Source organism: Bombyx mori, chromosome 25 (assembly GCF_030269925.1).
Source record: "Bombyx mori chromosome 25, ASM3026992v2".
Classification (NCBI taxonomy): Eukaryota; Metazoa; Arthropoda; class Insecta; order Lepidoptera; family Bombycidae; genus Bombyx; species Bombyx mori.
The window spans coordinates 7083050-7110043 of record NC_085131.1 but is presented as its reverse complement, the minus strand read 5'-3'; the positions used below and the strand labels follow the sequence as shown (position 1 = coordinate 7110043).

The window sequence follows — 26994 nt, the reverse complement described above, 5'->3', positions numbered from 1 at the left end:
GAATGCCGACACCCAAAAAGAGAAAAGAGGTCGAAATCTCAAATATTTGCACATATACCTTGCTTTCAAAGAGAACTGCGTAATTATTTCGAGCCAGTAAAAGCAGGATATCCTACCTCTTTCCTAAACGGGCCTTATAAAATAGTCTACCTCGTACAAAAATGCAAAAAAGGCTTGATACATTTTTAATACGCGATATCGTTTAGGTCGATCGACGAGTGAATAAGTACGGAACTTATTCCTTAAAAAAATTGGCTCCTGATTTCTATATATGAACACCGGAATCGTGGCATCGTTAGATTCGAGTGTACCGAGTCCTTTAAGCTACGACTGAGTAACGGTTTCCCGTTTGCACGTAGCTGGAATAACCCATTAGGCTACCAGAGAAGACGTAGGGAAAAAAGGTTTAGATACGATCAATAAGTTCACAAAGAATGTGATGTTCTCAGAGCACTTGCCCATGGCACAGATTTTATGTTTTTTTTGCACTATTATTTTTATTGCACGAGCTCACAGCCCACTTGGTGTTAAGTGGTTACCAGAGCCCATAGACATTTACAACGTAAATGCCGCCACTCACCTTGAGATATGAGTTCTAAGGTTTCAATATAGTTACAACGGCTGCCCCACCCATCAAACCGAATCGCTTTATAGGCAGAAATTGGCAGGGTGGTGGTACCTACCCGTGCGGACTCACAAGAGGTCCTGCCACCAAAATTATGTGAGATACTATTTCCCACATAGAACGAAAATTTTACGTAGTTCATAAGCTTGAGCCGTAATCTTTGATACAAAAAAACATAAACAGGAAGTGTCTTTATAATAATGATGACTAATTAAAAAAAGTAATTATCTATTCCTGCTCGAACCGAATATGGAATTAATAACTGCATCCATAAAAACCATCGTCACTCGAAGGTCGTTAAATATTAGTCTAGTTTAGTTAATAGATCAACTATAACGGAACGTTGGAATAAGTAAGTAACTAGTAAGAAAATTAGGAATTAAGTATCTAAAATAGCTGAAACTTTCTAGTTTCTACCACAAATATTTCTTTAAAGTTGGTGTAATATCGTGGCTTATTTTATCTTAAATGCAATAATTGACCCTGTCACCATGTTCAAACTAATAAAGTTTTATTTCAAATATTTTTATTTATTAATTACTATGGATTTTTTCCTTGCTTATTGTGTAGGTACTTTATATTATACTAGCGACCCGTCCTCGCTTCGTTTCCGAAACTGTAATTTATTATTGATTTCTCCACTATTTAATGGATGTTATTATGCATATAAAACTTCCTCTTCAATCACTCTATCGATTAAAAAAAACCGTATCAAAATCCGTTGCGTAGTTTTAAGCATACATAGGGACAGACAGATATAGGGACAGAGAAAGCGACTTTGTTTTATACTATGTAGTCTATCTAATTGCAAGTACCAAATATACGCGGATCTAAATACGTCTATGGGTATATTTCTAGATTGACTTTGAATTTTAAAAAAACCATCACTGTCCGATATTCAATGCGAACTGTTCCAAGTTTAAGGTGGCAAATATAGTTACTAGTTCACCTTGAAACGAAAGTGAGTTTCTTCAACTCAAGCTCCGAGTCACAAGGCACGAAACAAACGCATTAAATATTTGCGTTCAAACCTATTTTTTAATTTATGTACACTCATTGAATTTTTTGGGATATTCTTTATACCTTTTGATAAGCAGGTAAAATATAGTTTGTTAGCTAGACGAGTGTTGTATCTGTAGATTTTAGGTAAAAGATTCAAAAATACATAACTCGTAAATTTGTAAATATGCATATCCTAATTTTGTAACGAATAAAAGTATTTATTTTGTCGAATACACAAGGATGACGTGAACAAGAAATAATTTTAAAATTTTAGTTTTTTTTTAAATTTACAAATCTAAATATATATTGTAATTTCGTGCATAATTAAAGGGAGCGTTTAACTTTAAAAAACCAGTTATATAACAGGTGGTCGAAACATAAATAAATACTTGTTCGTATTTACCAAGTAGGGCTGTCGAATGCTTAGATTTTTTTAATAATTTCAATACATTATACAACTGTTAGTTAGAAAACAGTTACTTGTTTTTTTATGTACCAACAATCCTATTCAGGTGCCACGTGTTTTTGCTTATATTCTAAAAACATAACATTATGAATAGGATCTTATTTTTATATAAAATTGGGGCTGGGAAGACAATGATTTGAAACTTCGCTCTTTAATATACTTTTTGCCATTGCCCTGTTCTTTACTCATCATCTCCAAGCACCACCCACATGAATCCTGGAATGGCGTTTGGGGATGAAAGCGTTGGTTCGGGTAACAATTATCCAATACGTTCAGGCTTGCTGGGTCACACTCACAAAGTGTGCGAGGTTTATTTTACACCTATTGCTTGAAAAATATGCAGGTGGCGTCATCATCCTCTTTTCAATTTACGTTAGTGCTCTCCAGTTCCAAAATGTATATAAGGCACAGCCCTATTAATTGTAATTTAATTATAATTTGACACACCTATACAAGTAACAGAACTTGAATTAGGTAAATTCGCGATTCCCATAAATCGACCTTAAGTACCTTTGATAATTCAATAATGATTCATAAACAATTTATATTAGTGTTTAACGAATACATTAGGGACACGTGACTTTACAGATTCCAGCAATAAGAGCACATAGATCGGAAACGATTATCAAAGTGAGTTCTCGTAATTCATTCACTGATATTTCCTATTTTTAAGTTTTGATTGTAACAATGTAAATAATAAATGACCCACCGAGTCAAAAGTGATACCTATGCTAGAAATGATACATCATCAGTTGCACCATGCTGCATGTAAGCTTAAACGTTATGTAGTAGTCAACCTGATTTTCAGCGAATTAACTTAACTCTTTTAGTGCTGAACTTATTTTCACATATTATGCAGAAGTCGCCAAAGAATTTTTGTAAAAATTTTCTTATAAAAAGCTTTAATTTAAAAAAAATGCTATTTATAAATATTATTAAATTATAAAAAACGTTATACGTACGCGCGCTGAGATACGTCCATACAAGTCGATACCAATACCTAAAACCAAATTGCGCAAATAGTCGGTATTCCGACGTTCCGCACTCTATACGCATTAACAGAAAGTCGATATAAAGATGCATCTCCGTTTTAAATAAACAATAAAGTATTCAATAAATCAAATAATGAATATGAAGTGGTGATCTATCAAAATTCATATTTAGGCAGTGGGTCTTAAGTAGTGTAAAAAATTGCAACCAAGGACAACTCAAGTAAATTAATGTGGTGACAAAACAAGTCATGACAAACAGCCACTTGGTGACATGGTTGTTACGATGTGACGTGAATTATCGTATCGAATAAACAAAAAAACATTGCCTATCGATTAGGAAAGACTTTTGTTTCACGTATTAGCGTTAACCAGAAAAAAAATACCAAAAAACAATTCAATTTATGAATATTCAAAAATAATAAATACTAGTTAATGAAAATGTAACTTAATTACATGAAATATGAAACATGAATTATTTGGCCGAGTCATGCCCAAAGAGTGCATTGACACATTGCATAACGTCTTTCTTCAAGTGTGCCGTTGACACAGATAATGTAAAATGTAAATAAGTTTGAATTATTATTTGGGTTCCGCGTTTTGCTATGCTACTCTTTAAAACTACATTAAATTAGATTTTCATTTCATTTATTACGTATTGCTTATCAAAATTTAGATTTACAGAGAAGTGTGTAAAGCTGCTGTATTTAACTTCGAATCTTTGATAAACAGCCTCTAAATCTAAACCGAAATACAGCACTGTTATACGAAACCTGGTCTTAGAAATTACTTTAAAAAAAGTTTAAGGTTAAAGAAGGTTTTAAAAAGAGGTTGCCTTTTTGTCAAAAGATTATGACTACGTAGGTAATCTGTAATTTGAATTTTATCTAAGAGGATATAGATTGGTTGATCACAAAGTTTTGTTATTAGTATTAACATAAAATTAGATTTAGGTATTTTACATTTCAAAAACGAGTCGGAATGGAACATTTATGGACAACGATGGTCTCATTTCTCACGTGAATTGTAAGCATATTTGAACAAACAGATGAATGTGGATTATGTCAGCCACACTTGCAATAATTATGATTAAGCTGTAAAAATATCTGTAATTAGCTAATTATTTCGCATATAATGTTATGACACGTCGTGAATACAGAACATGTTTATTTTATTTTCACAATTTACATATATTTGTTACGGAAATATGAATTCAGAACCACCCTATTTGTTTTTTTTTGCAAATTGAGGTTATTACTTGAAATTTATTGAGGAAGTGTGCGTATCTTAATTCGGTTAAAAACGTCAATTTTGTGGGTTTTAAACCGGAAGTTATTCGGAACTAGAACATTATTGCCAATTAATGAAGCTAATTACGGTTACAATGTATTAAAGGTGTGATTTACGGAAATGGCGGAAATTTTTTTTGCAGCTATAACAAATTATTTTGTGAAAAATGTGTTGACCATTCACGAAACTACTCGTCTTAGGCCACTCAAGGCGGTTGTTAAAAGTCTCAGCTGCCTTAGAATAATCTAGCTTAGAAATTAGCACGCATAATTTTTTTTTTATTGCTTAAATGGGTGGACGAGCTCACAGCCCACCTGGTGTTAAGTGGTTACTGGAGCCCTTAGACATCCACAACGTAAATGCGCCACCCACCTTGAGATACAAGCTCTAAGGTCTCAAGTATAGTTAAAACGGCTGCCCCACCCTTCAAACCGAAACGCATTACTGCTTCATGGCAAAAATCAGGCGGGGTGGTGGTACCTACCCGCGCGGACTCACAAGAGGTCCTACCACCAGTAAAACCAGTAAAAAATAGTAAAATTATAGAATTAAACTAATCGATTTTAACGGTTAATCGTTAATGTAGCAATAATATATCATTACAAATCGTTTAGCACCGCACTATAGCGAATATAACACATTTTAAAACATTCAACTGATGTATCAAAAATTTCACAATTTCTAAAGCTGTACCTAATGTAAATGCTATTTATTATTTGTTTTACATTTTTCTTGGATTATGTTTATCATTTCTTCTGAGCGCTTATAAAACTACCATAATTGTGTTGTTTTTGCTTTATCAGGATGCTACTTTTACCGCTGTATTATTTCATAAATATCAGATGAAATTAAGTGACAATCAGAATTGTATTATCATGAGCCTTACAATCGAATTAAAAAAAAAAGTATTTAACTCGATTAGAAGTTGAGGTCTTGTAATAGAATTTCAATCAGATTGCATGTTATGATATTTAGATGAACCTGAATATGTATATTTAAAATGCATATTCCATATATTCAAATTACATCCGGAAGTTTCTAGCAGCGATTTTGTTAAAGCCAATTCAAAACACTTAATTCTTTTAAGTGTATTTTAACTTATTTTCTTTTTTTTTTGTTTAATACCTACTGAGGAACTTAGTGTTGCCAATAAATAGAAATTGGTAGCAGTGAATTATTTTCCGCACTATTACAAGAAATAAAGTCAAAACCATAATACATAAAATGAATTCAAATCTGGATGAGTCAGTGATTATTGTCGGATATCGACTAAACAGCAAACACTGCTAATAAAAAATGTTTTGTTGTTTTTTTTAATTGGACCATTTTCCTACTTCGATGAAAGAGCATATGATATCGCTTAAGACATACACAGAAGGATTAATTCCAGATAACCTGATAGAAAAATAATCGTGGTCAGCTTTCAGTAGTGTAAATGAACTATGCGAGTGCCATTGATAACGGATGAGTCATGTCCGGTTTGAACTAGATATAATCAGCAGGTCGTTCCGCTCGTAGTACGTGCAAGAGATTCCCGGCACAATAACATTAGCAATGCAATCAAAAATTCATATAAATGCATATAAGATGAAGGTTACTCCCAAGCTGTGAAAAATTTATAATAATGTTTTTGTTTAGCAATAAAAATTGTATTTGTTATGTTCGTGTGTGAGTGTTCCAACTTGAGGAGGTATACTTTTCAACTCTTCTGACAATAAATTATGTGTAATAATAGTACATAGGAGATGTATGGAAATGGTAGTGCAAGGTAGAGGGGGAAGAGGTCGACCAAAGAAGACATGGATGGAGTGTGTGAATGACGATATGAGAGAGAGAGGAGTGAGTGCTGAGATGACGGCTGATAGAAGAGAATGGAAGAGAAAAATTAGCTGTGCCGACCTCACCTAGTGGGATAAGGTGGAAAAAAAGAAAGAAGAGAATAGTACGATTCTGTCTCCACAGAATACACAAGTATTTCGGTTATTGAGTCGACTATTATCAAAGCCGGCAATCTGACTTTTGGAAAATTATTGGTAAATCAGAAAAACGAATTATTGACTTTGTATTCCATTGGCAGTCACAAAACTCTTCTGAACGACATCTTAGATAAATAACAGGTTAACTCTTAACCTTTATTTAATGCAGGTTTTGAACCGTATTCTTTGAAGGAGACGATTATATTCAAATCAATCTGTATTGACATATCAATAACATTTTTTTGTCCAAATGCACAGATTGCCACCTTTGATAATAGACGACTCATATGTACCACCAGAAACCAGAGTAACAACCTTAAAAAGCTTCAGTTCACAAGCGGGAAAGAGGTCCAAGGGAAAAAGAGGCTATGACCCTTAGCAACGAGCAATAATGACTCAAAGAATTAATATATTTACCATACTTTTATATTTATTGTGAAATTTAATATCACTTATCAGGATTGTCGTTGCATTTTCATTGAGATTGCGTAAACATAGTTTACAAGTTAAACAAACAATGACAGGTAACGGCAGATTGCTCGTATTTAAACGACTTGATAACGGCATAACAATGTTTTAATTATAATTATTTGCAATTAATTAATTTAAACGCTCGTTTCATAGCGGCGACTTAAGTGCCAAATAAAAACAAAGTAATTATGACTATATCCTGTGGATGAGTTCGCATTACGCGTTTTTTGCAATCTCTACACGCATTTTTTATCGTATAAACAATCTCTATACTAGGGCTTAAATTAAGCTTAAATAATTAATTAGGCTTAAATTGATTATTAAATAGTCTCGTTTTAGTAGTGGTAAAGTAACTTTATGACTAAACAAAACGCCATAAAGCTAATTCGGTTGGATGCCATACATTATTATTAATGAATTCCCTACTATAGGTACCAATCTATTTTTTTCTCTGTTTATAATAAATCGCATTGTAAGAAGACGGTTGCTTCGTTGCCATTCTTAGCTTCTAACATTAGTTTTGTATTGTAAAACCTACTAAATTCATCATTGGATGGCAAGACGAGAGCATTTAAAAGCAACTCTAATAGTTAAAATATTCATACGAATTGAGTGGTGTTGCTTTAACCTAACTCCTCATTACTCTAACACATACTATTTGAAGCCGCAAACTATTCAACTAGAGCGAATGGTGCGGAACCATTCAACATGATGAATTTAAATTAATGTTGGCAATACTATTTTCGGCAACTATATTATACAAAGCACAGTGTTCTCCTATCAGATCATTTGCATTATTGAATTCCGCATTGTTTTATTTCGTTAAACAATGCTGATCTCCACAAAGGCTGAACCTATGTTATATTGTTAGGTTTTTCATTGACTTACTGAAATAATCTCGGTTGTGCCATTCAGTGTTTGTTTAATTTAAAATTAGTGGTTTTTTTTTTAAATCTTTTTTGTAGTTACTTTTTTTTCTAAATAACTTCCGGAATCTTGAAAACCAACGGAGTATTATCGGAATGGCAAATTCGACTTTTCAGATACAGATAACGGAGGCATATTTTGAATTTTATCTCCGAGCGATTCAGATAATACTTTGTTATTTCTGGTGGTTCGCGACAGTTTAATGTCAGTGTCAAGTAAAAACCATTCGTTACAAAATATATCTACAATTCTACATACATATATTACAGTTATTTTTAGTAAAACACAAGGGTCCATTCATTTTGTATTTTATCTCGTTAATGTCTATACTTCCTTCACGATACGATAAAAGAGGTTAATTTATTTTGGTTAAAAGATTTATGATCTGTCTCTCATTCAGATCTGTCTTTCATTGTATTCTAATGAGGATCATAAATTATATAAAAAAATCTAAACGGCATTATTTAACTAATAATCTGATATACCTACAGTTGTTTTAATAAAGATTGAACAGACAGCGACTAAACGAAAATACGAAAAATATAATTATAATACATCTCTTTATTTATAATCGATAAACTTCTATGTGATTGTTGTATTTAAAACTAAAAACTTGACGTGGCGCGACAAAAGGTTTTTCACAAAAATAATTGATTTCATAACTAATTTTCTCCTGCATTGTCGATCTATAAAAGCGTGGGAAACAGTTCAATGCGACATTTTCTATTAATTATGAAAGAATGTGTCATTAAACTTTATACGTTCTGATAGGGAATAGGTATATTGAACTAAACGAATTGCTTAATGAAATATTCGCAATGTAATCAACAAAGAGACTAAGTTTGAACAAGTATAAAGCACCATTTTTTTGAAGATACGCGTTAGTAAGAAGTAAAATTACAAAGCTAAATATTTTATCTAAACTGATATCTTCTATATATATAAAAATGAATTGCTGTTCGTTAGTCTCGCTAAAACTCGAGAACGGCTGGACCGATATGGCTAATTTTGGTCTTGAATTATTTGTGGAAGTCCAGAGAAGGTTTAAAAGATTTAGATAAATATGAAAATGCTCGGAAGCAAATAAAAATAATAATTTTGTTTTTCCTTTGATGTGTCCCCCGTAGGACGGATTCATTTTGTTTGTTTTAAGTTTATTTTACAAAAAAGCTTAGGTCTTTCATTTATCGATTGAGGTACTACGAAGTCTGCCGGGTCAGCTAGTTTTAGAATAAAAATACTCTCTAATATACAAGTGCTATGGGGTAATATGTATACTCTGTCTGTTTTCACATTTTTTAACTTGTCTTCATAAAAAATATGGTTACATAAAACCCTTTTCTATAGTATCAACAGTATATGACACGATTTAATATATATCTTTTGTATCATTGGAAACAATGGAATAAATCATTGTAAATTTAGAATTTTCTTTGGTTTTAGCGAGTCGTAAACATAATTAGAACTTTTTTTATTGCTTAGATGGGTGAACGAGCTCTCAGCCCACGTGGTTGTTAAGTGGTCACTGGAGCCTATAGACATCTACGACGTAAATGCGCCACCCTCCTTGAAATATAAGTTCTAAGGTCTCCTTTAATTACTGTTTTTACATTTCTCGTTATTTATTGTCATTATATCGAGAGGTAAAAGGGTATATGGTTTAAGCGACATTTCGGTTAATACGTGACATTTCTTTTTTTAATTAAAATTCCGTTTTATTTGGTTATTAGCATCAACAATTCGATGTTTTTAATTGGATTTCAATTAAGTTTCATCATCATCATCAGCCTGCGGCATTCCACTGCTGGACATAGGCCTCCCTCAAAGTTCGCTACTGAACCCGATCTTCGGTTCTACGCATCCAGTTACTGCCAGCTGCCTTGCGCAGGTCGTCGCTCCATCTAGCAGGAGGGCGTCCTACACTACGTTTGCCGGTTCGCGGTCTCCACTCCAGAACACGTCTTTTTTTTTTTGTCAGGAGGAAATCGCCGGACTTCCGCCCTTCACTGGGGATGGAGGGCGGGGCATGTCGGAGTCGAACCGACTAAAACCTCCTGTCTCTCAACAACCAACGTCCAAACCTCGCATGAGACAAAACTCATGAAAAGGCAAAGGGGGGAAAGTGAAGCGTTTAGTGCGGAGCACATTTCTTCCATCACACTCCCCCTCGGGACGCCGGACTGGCGGTCGTCGGCGCCACGACCACCAGCCCTCTCGGTCGGCAGGCTATCCGAAGCCCGCCTAGATGGCGCCGGTTAGAATGGTCTATCCTACGGAATACCCCGCTGGGTCAGAACCACCGTGGGTTGAGGACAGCCGGCCTTCCATCACCCGGATGCTCATGCATAAAACGCGTGCAGAGCTTAGCGAAACACTTAGAGGGCCAGGGCTTGGGCGAGATCCGCCTCCCTGGCCCCCGCTCGACGGCGGCGGGCCTGTGCATCTCTCACGCGCCCCGCCGCCTCCTTCTGCGAGATGGTGCACTCGCAGAAGTCGAGCATCGCCTTCCACGACTCGTCGTCACCGAGCATCGATGCCACAACACTCGGCAACGACAAGTCGTTTCCTATTTTTGCGACGAGGACACGGCGCCACCCCTCCCATGCGAGGCAGGCAACGAGCGTGTGCTCCGCCGTGTCCAAGTCGCAGCCACAATGGTGGCACTCTGCCGTCGGCTCGGCTCCGATCCGATGCAGAAACTCACCGAAGCAACCATGCCCAGTGAGCACCTGCGTGAGCCGGAAAGTGAGGCGTCCTCTGTCACGATTCACCCAGTTCACAAGAAATGGGCGAATCGCCTCGACGGTCCTACGACCAGCCGAAGGATCGGCCAACCGTCTGGACCATGACTCCAGCACGGACCGCCGAGATTGGGCCCTCCGCGCTCTGACCACACCCTAACGGTTATCGGTTCTGCGACATATGTGACCAGCCCACTGCCACTTCAGCTTACTTACAATTAAGTTTACCCCATTCTAATAGCTCAAGAAGTTTATTTGTCTGATATTTTTTTCAAATTAAACTATACTTTGAATGGCTCTCCTGTAATGTTGCAAAAATGTCGCTTAAACCAATAGGCTTTCCCCCTGGAATTATTATTATTATTTTTATTTTTATTGCCCTTGTAGGCAGACGAGCATACGGCCCACCTGATGGTGAGTGGTTACTATCGCCCATGGACTTCAGCAATGCCAGGGGCAGAGCCAAGCAGCTGCCTACCATATTTTCGACATTTCGAATACTTTACAGTGTTCATAGTCACGGTCAACGTCATTACAGATTTAATGATTCTTAAATAGGTTCATGATTCTAACGGCAATGTACTTTTAACCGCAAACACAAAGCGTGACAACTGACAACAAAACGCGAAAACTGTTTTTGTCTCAATAGGGATGCCCATTTAATTGTCTGTTGTCACAAAGTTATTTTATTGTGAATGTATTATTACCTATCGAAGCAATTTAATAAATCTGTTCTTAAAATTGTTGAGCTAAAACCTTTTAAGCCTCGCAGTAGGATTGTTCGGAACCTACAAACGATTATGCGTATTTCAGTTTATAATATCGCCGCCATTGAAGCGTGCATAGATAATACACAAAAATTAGTTAGAAGCGTGGACGTGCCACAGATAAATTAAGATGCTTCTAGTGCTTTGGATCTGTTTTCTCCACTCCAAAATGTTAATTGCAGATGACGTTGAAATAAGTAGTAAAAAATTATTTATGATGAAAATTATATTGCCCGGTTTGAAGGTAGGGTAACCGTCTTACGTCAATTGAGACTTTGACCTAATATCTCAAAGTGTCTTAAGGCGGGTGGCGGCATTCACGTTGTGATGCTTATGAGATCCAACAGCCACTTAACTATTATTTAGCTATTACCTTGTTCGTTCAACTTCTATGCAATAAAAACATAATAAGAAAACGCAATTTAATTTCAATGGTGTTCCTGATATACTGATAGAAATTATACAGAAAATGAAACACGGAACACCCCTATTTTTATCTAGATAGAATTAAATATGGCGTCACGTTTGTAGTCTTGGTTTCATTTCAAAGATAATGATTTAAGTTGCTGTTAAGACAGTTCGTGTTTCGTTTGCAAAGTATACGAGATATATTTTTACTGTTTGTTATATAAACTTCAATATTAATTATATTCAGAACATATTCACTTTCATATCTGTCCAATGGTTAATCAATAAAGGAATTTTTTTTTTGCTACCACTGTTTTTCACGTAATCGTTTTTTTATACTTAAATAATAACAATTCCCTAAAGCTAGCATACCTGTTCAGAATAAATGGAGTAACAAGACTGGAAGGTTGTCTCTAAACAATATGTATTAAAATGCTTCAAAATCAATTTCTTCATTCATTCATTTTGGCGGACAAAAATCTATTTACAAAAGGCGGGAATTCGTTTTTTCTCTTATAATTTCTTTTTTATTTAATAATGGTTACAAACCAGCCAGATACAAACAACAAAAAAGATTTTGTTTCAAACAAATTCACCTGCAACCGTTTATTTATTTTCTCTAACTTTTTATTATAAAACGCAATTTTTTTCCGTCAATTTATTATTTATCTAAATTTAAAAAAGGTAAAGGAAAAATAATTTAGTGCCATTTTCTCTTTGTTTATCAACCTGTTTTTGCAGCGAAGCAGTCATGCATTCTCGTTGAAGTGGTAGAAAAGCCGTATTTAAAATACGATTGATTTGACACGTCATATCTCAAGACGGCGTACACTTGAGTAGTATCTATGAGCTCCAGCTGACCTAGGACCATTTAAAATTTTGACAATAGAGGCTCCCAGGCAAGTGACCTAATGAAGAAACTGCTGACCAGCTGTGACTGCTCGTGAATCTATTAGTAATGTTAAAATCAAATTTCATATACATACATTATGTCCTCTGAGTTTAGAAGCACCCATGATAATCTGTAGAACTTATGCGATGCAATGGATAACGATAATCGTGGGTGGCTGGTTTGTTTATTTGTCATTACGCGCCAATAAAATTACATCATACCGCATGCGACAAGGTTCTCGAGATGTCGAAACGAAGAAAAAGTACCTGTCAGGGACATCCTGTAATGTCGAGACCAGAATGACGAGACAGTTACCGCGTCTCTACTAAACGTTGGAACAGCATCCATACTTAAAAGGGACATATTTTAGAAAGACCATAATGGATCCTCTTTCATAATATTACGCAATAAAAGTGAAAGTTTTATGAAAACGTTTACGCATGTTGACCTGGTACTTAAACAGGATGATAATGAGAAACTGGATGTAATTGAATTACACAATACTACTGCATCTTCCTCAGTAAGGATCCAAATTAAACCGTATAAGATTCCAAAATATAAAAATGAAACAAAAATAACGGTTTTTCTAAATCACAACATTCTTTTTTCGAGTTATTTAAAATGTCAACAGGAATGATATTACTATTTATTTTACTATACATTTATTATACGAGGACTAAGATGCTTAGATTTGCATTTCTAGAAATGCATTGACGTCATTCCATTACTTCTAACATTACAATAATCAATGTATTGTTCTTAAATTTCATTTTATAAAACTACCGATCGATCGATATTCGATATCGTTCTTTGGCACTAGATTTTGTGCTTAATAAATTTTCAATTCGCTACTAAAATATTTTATTAACGCGCTTTAATTAGTTGGGTGTGTGTGTGTGTATGTTTCATTGTATTTAACGGAATATTTGAAAGAAATTTTTACAGATTTTTTCAATGCGTCCGATTAATTTGAAAATTTCACACACGTATCAAGGACCTATGACCATACAATAATTTTATAATATCACTCTAATATAACAGAATCGACAGGTAAAAAAAATTAGTTAGTTCGGTTTCATATTCAAGCGTGTTTTTATTTTATTTTTTAAAGTTCGCTAGCGACCCGCCCTCGCTTCGCTTCGGAAACTGTATTTTACTATTGATTTCTCCATTATTTAATGGATGTTATTATACATATAAACCTTCCTCTTTAATCACTCTATCTATTAAAAAAACCGCATCAAAATCCGTTGCGTAGTTTTAAAGATTTAAGCATACATAGGGACAGACAGATATAGGGACAGAGAAAGCGACTTTGTTTTATACTATGATGAAGTGATATCGAAGGATGAAGAGCTATTTGGTTTAAGCGACATTTATGCAACTTTACAGGAGAGCCTTTTTTAAGTTTAAATTTTTAAACAATATTATAACAACAACAAAAGCTTCTGCTATTTGAATGGAGTAAACTTAATTGAATTTCAATTAAAAACATTGAATTGTTGAAGCTAATACCAAATAAAACGCACCTTTAATTACAAAGATAAATGTCGCATAAATCAAATACATAGCTTTTCATCCCTCGATATAAATATTATTTCTAAGCTGAAAATGAACTGAAACACACTGAAACCACTACTACTAATCATATACCTTTAAACGAGCAATTCTTGTATATTAATATATATATGTATATAATCTGAATCTCGGAAACGGCTCCAACGATTTTCATAAAATTTAGTATACAGGGGATTTCGGGGGCGATAAATCGATCTAGCTACGATTTATTTTCAGAAAATGTTGTTTTATTCGTGTTTTCAATAATCAACTCTTCCCGACATCTATTGGCGAATAATAATACTATTTTTCTTAATTGAGGGCAACTAACCGCTTTAAAGACACAACAAGATGGCGTTATCAAAAAAAAGAACCGAGCAAAGTTCGGTCATCATCTAGTATTAATAATAGAACCTGCATACCCATATAGGTCACACTACGCTTAACCACAAGGAAATGTTGAAGCCCACAATAATAAATTTAGGAATGCTATGCTGACATAAATATAATAGAAAATTAGTTAGGCGTTAACAGATTTAAAAAAAAAGGATTTTTTTTAATACATATTATGCACAGGGTTCACGTGGTTGTCCTATTTATTAAAGATTTCATTTTATTAAATGCCTTTGTTTATAAAGTATAAAACACAGTTCCTTTCAAACAAAATAAGGTAAAAGTTAAATAACTTCAATTTTTCTATGTAAGATACATGGTGTAATTGTAAATACTTCATGTAACGTATTCTAAAAACTCACTTTTCAATAAATAAAGATAGCCTTCTTTCAGTATGACCGATACATTGTGTGTATGCATTAAAATACATAATAACGTGAATTAACAGGATTTTTCATTTTAAATTCAAAGTTGCCCGTCTTAAATATTTCACTGATCGCTGTCAGTTGTTTGCGAGCTTTATGCCTTAAAGTGTATTTAATTTTAAAATGGCGATGTTCCGGTTAATACTCTTTGCATTTTTTATTTTATTTCTCACATAATCATAAGTAAAAAAGTCTTTCTTAGTCTCAAATTTACTTATTTTATTTAATATTAATTTGGAATTACGTAAGCGTTTGTAAAAAGCTTATACGATTTCTTTTATGAGTTAAGAAAGTGTGGTTCCGTTAAATGCCCCGATGACAAATACGTGATCGTAATATAGTAAAATCCAGGTACACATATCATAGTCCATGAATCACCGCGTATGACGACTGACGACCCATTCAAATTCATGTACTGTTGTTACCCATGTTTCTTACTTGACGTGTTGCTATTGAAATTTAAAATTTTGAGCCTTTAAATAAAATGCTATGTCAATGAATCGACTTTACACGTATTTTTTTTTTTTTTATTGATGCACAAAACAAATTACAACCAAAGAAATTGTAAGTTTAAATGTTTAACATAACAATCTGGATTGCAATTCAAAACAGGTACATACAGAAATTTTTTTACAACTGAACAGATGCCTAAATACCATGTATACATACTCACATACGCTCACACTCACACAAACACACACACACAACCGTATTAGATACGAGTATACAGATTTCAGTTATTTAACGAATATTTTGTCAATAGGTATTGATTGAATTGTTTGTTGATTGAGTTGTTATTAATTTAAAATTATCAACATTTGTGTCGCGTCTTAAGATGTGAAATGTCACAAGCCCGTTGACTCCATATATCTATTTGCTAGCAAAAATTATCTTTTCTGACCGTAATAAATGAACGGAATGTATAATTTTGAAGCATTAATACAGCTTAAGTTGGCAGCTACAACCGGGATAAATGTAGAGAAGACGGGTTTTTTTAATACAAAATATAACGTAAATAAGCGAGTTGAGTCTTTTTAATTACCGTTTGATAGGTTCAGGTTTATGTTGTCATAAACAGTTGAAGGCAATAATCGTGCGAATATAAGCTTTTTAAATTTAAATAAAAATTAAGTTTTAAATATAATATTTTTTTTATTACCCTTGTAGGCAGACGAGCATACGGCCCACCTAATGGTGAGTGGTTACCGTCGCCCATGGACTTCAGCAATGTCAGAGGCAGAGCCAAGCCGCTGCCTAATAATAATACTCTCCACAAGCCTCTTTTAAAGAAGGACATGTCATAGCGCTCGGGAAGCACCGTGAAGGGGAGCTCATTCCATAGCCGGATGGTACGTGGCAAAAAAGACCTCTGAAAACGCACTGCCGATGAACGCAGTGGTTCCAGATAATATGGATGAACTCTGCTCAGATGGCAGGAGTTGCGATATTTAAAAAAAATCGGTCTTTTAAACTCAATACTTAGTAATTGAATGAATGTTATAAGCACTATTTTAGTAGCATAAAGCGTTTTTATTCCATGATAAAATAACTAGCATCTTAAAAAATATAAATATTTTAAACGTTGGTGTAAGATTTGTAGACTCCCATTGGTAATTCTGGAGCATAATCAATCAACTATCAAGATTTATAATATATTCGTTTTAAGGTAAATGGTAATTTATGGTAAACCTCGTCAATTAATCTGAATAAAAAAAATCGTTTCATAAACAGAGGATAGAAAGATAGTGAACTGTTTTGTCTTTGCCAATTTTTATTCGTAATTAAATCTAAAATTACTGTTACTATTCAGTCTCAATGATTCCTTAACATTTTCAATATCAATATTTCTTTGAAATTTCATATTATAAAAATTCACATTTCAATCTGCATGCATCGGACGCGCCGGTCGTGACCGAATCCTACTTAGTTGGTAATTTCCCACGACCCGAGAAAATTTCCTCGTTACCTCACACTACACCGTCGTGATATGGCTGTGACTAATCACAGTTTAATTGTTAGGAAGACGATCATCATGAGTAAAAAACAATAACTTGTTTATTAGTTTTTTCTTTAGTAAACCGTCAAAAGAATTCGCGGTCCGATCGATGATTGTATGTACGTGTTGCATGAATACCAGTGAGTCGGTACTTGATTGTAACTGGAGTAACGATTAAACTAAATTTCCAATCGAATGTTTGCTTTAATGTTTCTTCCCATAGACACAGCCCACTGGGTTTCTCGCCGGATCTTCTCAGTGGGTCGCGTTTCCCATTCAGCGGTAGATTCTGCGCAGCACTGCTCTCGTTAGGGCCAGTGTTAGCAACACTCTGCTTTGAACCCCGCGAGCTCACCTACACGTCAAGAAGAAGCTGAAATAGCCTCTCAAGGCTATCAACATAGGTAGGGAAAAAATGTTTCTTCTTGACATAGCGTAGCTAGAATAGTCCTTATCTGCGAATAGGTTGGGAATAAAAAAGTTTCTTCGCTTAATGTGTTTATTTCTCTCTAGGAGATAACTAGACATATTAATATTGGTAAAAGTTACGCAAATCGCGAGCGTCTTTGATTTGAAGTATTCGTTATTGAACACTGCTTACATTTTCAGGACGTGATAGATGCTAGTTTAAGGCATAGGCCTTTATTTAAATTGCGCATGTTTTTTGTAGAAACAAAAAAAAAATACGCGTCCTACGATAATAATTAATTCCCACTAATGCTTTTAATTTATTTATTATCAGCAATCAGTCCCGTCGGCATACAATAGGTAAATTAAAAAGTTTTAATCTGATAAGTTCTTATAAAATATTCGTTTATCTACGTTACAATTCCTCTATTAATTTTACATAATGATCATTGAAAAGCGATAAATTTTATGATAATCGATAAGTTTAATTTTCAAATATATTTTATAACGTAGATTAATATAATTAATAAGCAATATAATACATTGAATGATTTGAATAATAATAAATATTTTAAAGGTAATAATCGTACGTAGAACAATACATTTAATCATTATTTAAAAGGTATAAACTTGGAAAAACGCAATCCAATGCGAGCATTAAATTATATAAAATAAAATTAATTATTCGTCACTCGTTTTTTGTTTTGCGGGTTTCTTTATTCGTATTTTATGTATTCGTATTTTAGGCAGCGGCTTGGCTCTGCCCCTGGCATTGCTGAAATCCATGGGCGACGGTAACCACTCACCATCACGTGGGCCGTATGCTCGTCTGCCGACAAGGGCAATAAATAAAAAAATATGTCTAAACGCAGCGTCGCGTTTCTATACGAAGACTTTTTAAGGTTAGTACGGCTGAATTCTGACGTAGTATTATTAACCTTAATACTGTAAATCAACCCTACATATTTTGCGTCCGTGTGACAGTGAAGTTTGGCCCGGTTTCACTATGTAGAGCAGTTGAGTTTCAAAGTTTTTGACTTTTTTATTTTTTTATTCCTTAGATGGTGGACGAGCCTGGTGTTAAGTGGTTACCCGAGCCCATAAATATCTACAACGTAAATGCGCCACCCATCTTGAGATATAAATTCTAAGGTCTCAGTATAGTTACAACGGCTGCCCCATCCTTTAAGCCGAAACGCATTACTGCTTTACGGCAGAAATAGGGGTAGTGGTACCTACCCGTGCGAACTCGGAAGAGGTCCTACCACCAGTAACTGGTATTGACCAGTTGACTTTCCGTATACTAACAAATGTTACTAATTTTAATAGAAGCCCTCGCGACGATCGTCTCCGAGAACAATAGATCATAAGGACTGTTATTGAATGGTAAACAGGCAGGGGAATACGTGTATTGTCGTGTACGTTAGGATGCGGTAGGCGTGCGCTTTTCTGGATCTCATATTTCCCTTCATTGAATTGGTAATAAGTTAATTGTTTAGTTCGAGTCCTGCGCGCCTTGTAACGTGTTCATTCAGTGTTCAGAAAGCGAAGGCGATGTGTATTACAAATAATTATTTTATACTAGCGACCCGCCCTCGCTTCGCTTCGAGAACTGTAATTTATAAATTACTAGCTGACCCGGCAGATTTTTTTTCCTACTTACTTGATACTTATCGTTATAATTTGCGTAATTCACACTATATCTGTATAAATTATAGACTATGTATTATTCTGATGTGTAAGCTATATTATTGTAAAGTTTCATCAAAATCAATCCAGTAATTTTTGCGTGAAAAAGTAACAAACATACACCCATACATTCTTACAAACTTTCGCGTTTATAATATTAATAGGATGCAATTGACTCGGTGGTGAAATAGTTGCGCATCTGACTTTTGCACCGAGGATCCTGGATTCGATTCCCACATTGCGCAAACATTCGTGAGTTGATCAGGTTTGTTTACTCTTTGTCTGGATGTTCATTATCTACATATGTATGTATATATATTTAAACGTATATAAGTATCTACGTTAGTCTCTCGTACCCACCCATAACACATTAATTTGTGACCGGTGCGTGATTTGTTCCCAGTTATTTATTTAATTGTGATTATTTTTAAATTTATTTCCAAGAATCAAATGTAATGCGCTTTGAGTTTAAGCTTATTTGGCACGTGCCTCTTCTACTTGCTTCTTTATTCTTTGTACAGTTATTGTTGAGTGATCAGTTGATCACTTAGAGTCGCTTTATTCAAAAATTCTTAGGTTCTGAAATGATTGCATAATAGACTGGTTGCCTTTCATTATTTGATACTTAACTTACTTTAAGCTTTAAATTATTAGTAAAAATTCATGTATGTTACGCATGTTGGGAATCGGAGCAGAATTTACAACAAAAAACCAGAATTTTCAACCATCTAGATACTATATAGGTACTAGGTATGGTTTGTCATGTTTCTTTTGTAAAAACATAGTTTGGTTAAATAATTTGTATTAGTTTTAATTAGAAGTTTTTCTATCTAGTTCAACGGACGCACGCTATATTCGACATATTTTTTTTATATACTTACTTAATTTAGTATCCGACCGTAAACTTTTTCTGAAATATCAACAATGAAAGTCCTTAAAGTTCAACCCAAACGGATCAATGACGCGTGCACGCACGCACGGAACATGAACTCATCAACCTAAAATGCTTTAATTTAAAAATTATGTTAAATTAATATTGTAACAAATTAAATGAATTAGTCTCGGGACTTGACGAATAGACCGGAAACGATAACCGAAACAACGTGCGGCATATCGATATTACGTAACTACATATTACCTTAGATAATGTTCTATCTTTTGTTTTTTTTAATTTATTCATGTACAAAACAAATTAAAATCATTACAGTACGTTACATATTAGCTAAATCATACAAATAGTATCTAAATTTAATCTGGATTGCATTCTAAATGATATATGCACTCAAGAAACCCGTATTAATGTACATAGCGAGCGAGCGAGCCTTCAAGTTGGCTATTGAAAACAAAGTTACAATATACAAATAAAAACAAAAAAATACATCGAATATGCATCGAATATACATATATGTACATACAAACATTACGATGAACGTGGCGTGACGAATAATTAACTTATATCAATCAAAAATGACGTGTCAACGTTAAGTTAATAGAAGGTTATGCCAAAAAAAAAAAACAGAAAAAATTCCTTTAATGTTGTCTAATACAATAATAATCTAATATTGGAGACAACTTGTGAGGGGTACCCTAGGACAACAACAACAACAATACATTGTCTAATACGCTGATCGGACCAGATACGCCTCATTCTCAACTCTTCAGTCCACGTTGCTATCCACACAGCCGAGGATAGACAGGAGCGGCGCGGAATAATCCAGCAAAAAGTCTTTAAAGGAGACCACGATCCTCCGCATTGAGGATTTTTTTTTCCTACCTAAGCTGAGAGAGAGTCTTGAGAGGCTATATCAGCGTAACCTTAACTAGTAGATGAGCTCACGGGGCTCAAACCTGACGACGTTGCTAACACGAACCCTAGCAAGAGCCGTGCTTCGCAGAATCTACCACCGGATCGGAAACGCGACCCACTGAGAAGATCCGGCGAGAAACTCAGTGGGCTGTGTCTGAGGTTTGTCGAGGATTATCGATGCAAGGAGGAATACATTGGCGGAACACCAGCCAGATGGTTTGATTATGTAAAGAAAAACGGTTAAGTAAAGAAAACGGTTGGTCTATGCCTTACGGTCCATGCCACCCATGACCGAACACTATGGAGGTAAGTCACATGTGGTCGCGATCCTCAGCAGTGAGGGGACGATGAAGAAGAAGAATACATTTGCAAGTTTATAGTAAATATCATTTGACCTTGCAAGTACTAAGGTTTGTTGGGGAACTAAAACAGCGACAAATACGGCATTTATGTGGGTCTACAAGTAAGTGGACAAAATACGGAGAAATGTCGAATGTTAGAAAGAATTGGCTACGTATCACACCGGTCACTCACATTCGCACGAATACGCAAACCCGCAAGTGTAGGACGACATTTGCAAATGATTATGCAAAGTTTTCGCTGCATTCGTGGTTTTCCAAGCTGTGTTGGTTTTTTAACAGACATCAAAGCGCGCGAACCGCGGTCCTTCGCGTAGTCTCCCACACATTCGTGTGACCAGTTGCGCCCACGATTGCGAAGGCAACGGACGTTTCGCTATTTTCATAGATCGTGACGTCTACGTGTGTAGCGTATCTTCATCAAAAGAAATCCCATAAAAACAGCATGGCTGTTAATGATGTCTGGGAAAGAATTCAAAACTCTTTTTCTCTTCAATGTTCTATTGACGAATTAAAAAAGAGGAGAAATTCGTGAGACATTCGTAAACAAGTGTAGGAGGAACCGCAAACGGGTTCGCAAATTGAGTATGCGAACCCATTTGCACAGCTTCTAAGTTTGCGAATGAATGTCTGACGGCCCTGTACATTGTACGAATGTTTGCGCGCATGTGAGTGGCCGGCATTAATAAAATTTAGGTATCTCTGGTTCGAGTCATGAAAAATGAGATCTATTAAATTTAATTTTTCATAACAAAGTTGAGCAACAATCACAAAGTATAATTATACATTTCATAATAAACAGCTACAATTAATTCACATAAATGACATTTAAATGCCAAATGCTTGTTTTACTTATTTTTCTTGAAATTTTAATTACAAATTGTCTTCGGTTTTTTTTCTGCTGCTTAGAAGACTATGGGTATATAATTTTTTTATTCTAAATTTAAAGTCAGAGAAGATAGTGTTATAATACTATGATTTAATAAGCTATCAAATCTGATACTACATACCAGTATTGCCAGTACAATAATATGTATTAACATAATATTATTATTATCATTTAGTATTTCATCGTAATAATAATTCTACCTGCGACAAATCAACTTCCAAAATTCTTCATACAGGTAAAATAATCTAGATTTTTTTTAGCTTTTAACATTACAAAATTTTCAATTAATTATTAATATTTTTGACTTTAACGCAATATAATAGATCAACACAAATTTTCACGTCATTGGTATCAAAGATATTTTTTGCATAACCCATTTGCGCCTAACGTGAAGTCAAGCGAACTATTTAATTATCGTCAAAAAAGCTACTTGAATGTGTAACTAGCTATTATTATTCCTAGACAGAAATAGGAAGCGTATAAATAGAAGACAATCTAATTGCCGATTCTGAGTTGCATGTGAATGTAAACACAACGACGAATATCTAATTTTTTTTTAAATTGGCACAATCATTTATATTAAAACTAATACTTAGTAATTAACAGCAGGGACTGATTTATTTACAAATCGAAAATAACTATATAAATACTAATCATTCGAGTTTCCGGCAAATCATTATTATTTTATGAAAAACACGTTCGAAGCTCTAAAAAAATATATCCAAATTTTGGTCTCGATAGAAAAATAATAAAATGATCTTCAAAAAGTGACCGTGAACATTAATGTGGAGGTGAACCAGTTGCATGTACAATGCGAAGTACCGATTGAAGTATTTAATTTACTCATAAAGTTTCGGCAACTTAATTCACGTGTCTAATAAGTTTGATAGTTAAGGATTATATAAAACAGAAGTACAATGTCGGTTTAGCTGCAGTGATCAAATTAAATGTAAAGTTCACTCACCTTGCAAATTTTCAATGTTCTCTTGGACTTCAGGCATCACGTGCATGAAAGTCGTTGAGAGCAGCACACCGCCTCCGAAGGAGAGCAGAGTCATCACCACCCGGTTCGTAGACTTGAACGTCCCCGCGTCTTCTACGGAGAGCCATCGAAACTTTCTCGCGATGATCTGAGGTATTAGACCACATATCATGGAAGCACAGAAAAGCACCACCATGGAAATGCCTTTGGCCAATACAATGCCATCTGTATCGTCATCGTGGTCATGGCTGTGTCTGTAAGCCATTTTGTTTGTTTGTCTGTTGGCCCGGTGTGGTAGGAGTGCGAGTGGGCTTCGTAAAGGACGCGTACTCTTTTATACCAGAGAACGATATCAGAAAGTGCGCGTGCGCTGTGACGGAGCGACGCGCCGGTACTATACGCCAGCCGGCCGGAGACACAGTGCGCTCCACTCCTGCGCAGGTACGACCGCCTGCGAAGCCTTAAACACCACATAGCCCACATTTCACGTGCAATTCAATTATTTAGCCGTGACCATAAAATATTTAACAATTCGTAAACATTGCATTCGAGTTCAAATAGATTAATTATCTACGCTTTCGCCGACGGAGCCACTAAAAATTGTAAGCCTTGTTTGCGTTGAAAATTTTATGCAGCGCGTAATCGCATTAGTCTGTAAACGCTTAAGAAGTTCACAAACAAGTCTTCTCCTTAATCACCTTGGAGGATAAGAAACAATCACAATGCCATATCATAACAGAATTATTCTGAACAACGACATTAAGACGCTTGTTAAGTTATTGTAAAGTTATAACTTAAGTGTAAAAATTATATTATTATTCTATGACATTAACGAAACAAAAAGTCGTATCATTGCCATGACCGCACTTTTAACGTAGATAATGTAAACAACTTATCATTGTAGATTTATTATGGAAATATGTTAGAATATGCGGCGTTCTCATGAACGAATAAGGAAGACGAGTTCACGTACTGTGCCCGTGCTATAATCGAATTTAGACATGTGATCGAAATAAGCTATGGGTGATAAAAAAATAAGTAGGTCAGTTTTTCCACCAGTACGAGTGCAGGTCTTGTGAAATCTCTAATGTAAATCGAATGTATATCGATTAAATCTATCGAATAATAATAATCGAATAATCGAATCTATACTATAAATTAAAATCAATGCATTTGATGGCACAATACTTATCTATGTGATGTAAGAAACATTTATTTGTTTTTTTATCGATAAAACTTTGATAGACAATAAATGTCATCCTTCCATTTTTTCTGTGACTAAAAGGGTAAATATAGCCTAGTCATATTCTAGTCACTTGAGACTTGAAGTCTCAATTGCATTAGCGTAAATACAGATTAGAAAATGTATGTAGTATATATATATTTAAAGGGATTTTATGATCTGGTAACAAAGACCAGTAACCAAGACAAGTCTTAATTTTCATGAAAACTTTTTTATATGAAAAATGATATTATGAAATTAAATGAAGTTGATTTGTATGAAACATGACATGAAATTAAATAAAATGAAATGGAAACGGAAATGAAATGAGATGAGATGATATGGGATGAAATATAATCTCAGTAAAATGGTCATTTAGGTACTGAGATTTTTTCAGTGGACTTTTTGGAGGATCCCGAGAAGTTACGTTCAGCGGCTTTCTTTCATTTTCCCACATTTGTGCACTTTTACAGATACTAAACAGTTAATGAACCACCGTTATTACACATTTAAACCTGAAGAAACATTAAATAGACAAAATAAAACAAATCACACAACTTTACTCCTCGCGTTCTCGCCAAAAAGTTCTTAGTGTATATAACACGTGCATCATCTGACATAGATTACATTATTAAGATTTTTTTGTTGTTAGTAAACACATTCAGTGGTAACAACATATGAATAAATACAGCCAGACTCCGAATGTCAAACATTCTTATCTATTAAATACTGACTCCAATCAGAATCCTGAGGTACAATAATTTGGACCGCTAACCACAACACCAAATGAGACGATCGAGCTGCACTTCCAGCCTAATATCTACACTAAGCAAAAACATTTTGCAATTAGGGGAAACATTATATACGCCTTCCGCTCTAACACTAGGAGTAGAGACCCCGGTAACTGTACTCGTCGAACTCGGCAAAGAGTTTCTCGCCGGATCTTCTCAGCGGGACGCGATTCCGATCTGGTAGTAGATTCATTCGCGAAGCAGCTACTCTTGAGTGGTTAGGTCTCCTTTGGAGGCGCTCGGGTAGCTGTTAGCAAATCCTGCCCCTTCTGGCTGAGCCCTTGCTCGCCCACCTGTCCTTGTGAAACTGGAAAGGCATCAGGGCCACCAGTAAACACTCAATCATAAATAAAAACTTCACCTTAAACCGAATGTTTATTGGCTACAATAGTGTCGATCGGTAATACAGTTAATCTCATTTAAAGCAGGATTTAAATTTAATAGTGACAGGACAAAAAAAATATTTTCACTATGAGGAAAATCAGTGGGCGCAAATGTAATCTGCGGTTTCTCGCTTATTTTGGGATTTCGGTGTATGTAACATGGTATCGTAAAGTATAACCTAGTCTTTCTCAGTAAAGCAGCTTTGTAACGGTTAAATAACGTTTAAATTTGAACTGATAGTTCCTTACGTAATTACTTTCAAAGATTCCAAACCTGTCGTCCGTGAACACCTGGTAGGTATTTATTTAGGAAAACTGGTATCTGTTTGCAGGATTTAAGCTCCGTCATAAACTTCATCTTAACTAAATATTTATGGCTCATAGGACTACTTTATGGCTCCTATCTCGCTTATCGAAGCTGCGAAAACAATAAAAATAATTACAGCAATTATCTGTCATTCCAAAAAAAAAACTGTCGAATCCAGCTAGACTCAGACCAAAGTCTGGACGTTGTAGATTAAACTATCGGTTCAAACTTGCCATTTGCATCCGAATAAAACGCGCAGCCAGGATTGGAACCATTCAAGTGTGTTGTCATATGAGTAAACCGTCATACTTGACACACTTCGATTTATGTTACTTTATTTTGTGTGAAACCTACGCAACGAGTGACGTGGCAGCTTTATTGCACAACCCACGCTAAGGAATATAAAATAAACTATGTTACAATAAAAAGTAAATTATATTTTCATATTCAAGTAAAATTACACCAAAGGACTCAAATGCTACTGGTGGTAGGACCTCTTGTGAGTCCGCGCGGGTAGGTACCACCGCCCTGCCTATTTCTGCCGTGAAGCAGTAATGCGTTTCGGTCTGAAGGGTAGGGCAGCCGTTGTAACTATACTGAGATCTTAGAACTTATATCTCAAGGTGGGTGGCGCATTTACGTTGTAGATGTCCATGGGCTCCAGTAACCACTTAACTCCAGATTGGCTGTGAACTCGTCCACCTATCAAAACAATAAATATATGTGTGGATAATATAACTAAGTTCTATGCAAAATAACTACACTTGTCTATTATCCATTAAAAAATTCAGACTCTAAAGGTATATTTGGGTTTTGCAGACCGTGGTATGTTGTTAACAATTGAGGATGTTATCTCTGAACTACTGATGTTATTATATTTGATTAAATTCATAAATACCTAATATTATCTGCGGCTTTCACGAATCATAGATATAATTAAAACAACTTTTACGACTTGAACTGTAAAAGTTGTTTTAATCTCAAATACCCGTTCCTTTTATCTCCTTATGTGCTTTCACTCCTTCTTTCTTGATAATAAAAAAAGCTGTATGTCCTTCATGTTTTGAAACTTTGCATTATACTACGTGGGAAAAAAGTATTTTCCAAACTTTTTTAAAACCACTATTCACCATAATCCGCCAAAATCACTTATCTCAACGTTTTGTCTGATGATAAGTCTTAAGCCGTTCTCGTTTGCAAATTATTTGTTGCTATCAGAAACTTAAAAAGGT

The 26994-nt window shown here is 35.0% G+C and overlaps 1 protein-coding gene across 1 annotated transcript in view; it reads right to left on the bottom strand.

Moving 5' to 3' along the window:
• The window catches only part of LOC101739059 (zinc transporter ZIP1), a 40324-nt gene extending 16786 nt beyond the window's left edge, over nt 1-23538 (bottom strand). Inside the window, exon 1 of the mRNA XM_062676144.1 lies at nt 23042-23538. Within this exon, the coding sequence (XP_062532128.1) occupies nt 23042-23324 (283 nt within the window). The 5' untranslated portion in view covers nt 23325-23538. The remainder of the gene's footprint in view (nt 1-23041) is intronic.
• Nucleotides 23539-26994: the final 3456 nt, after the last annotated feature.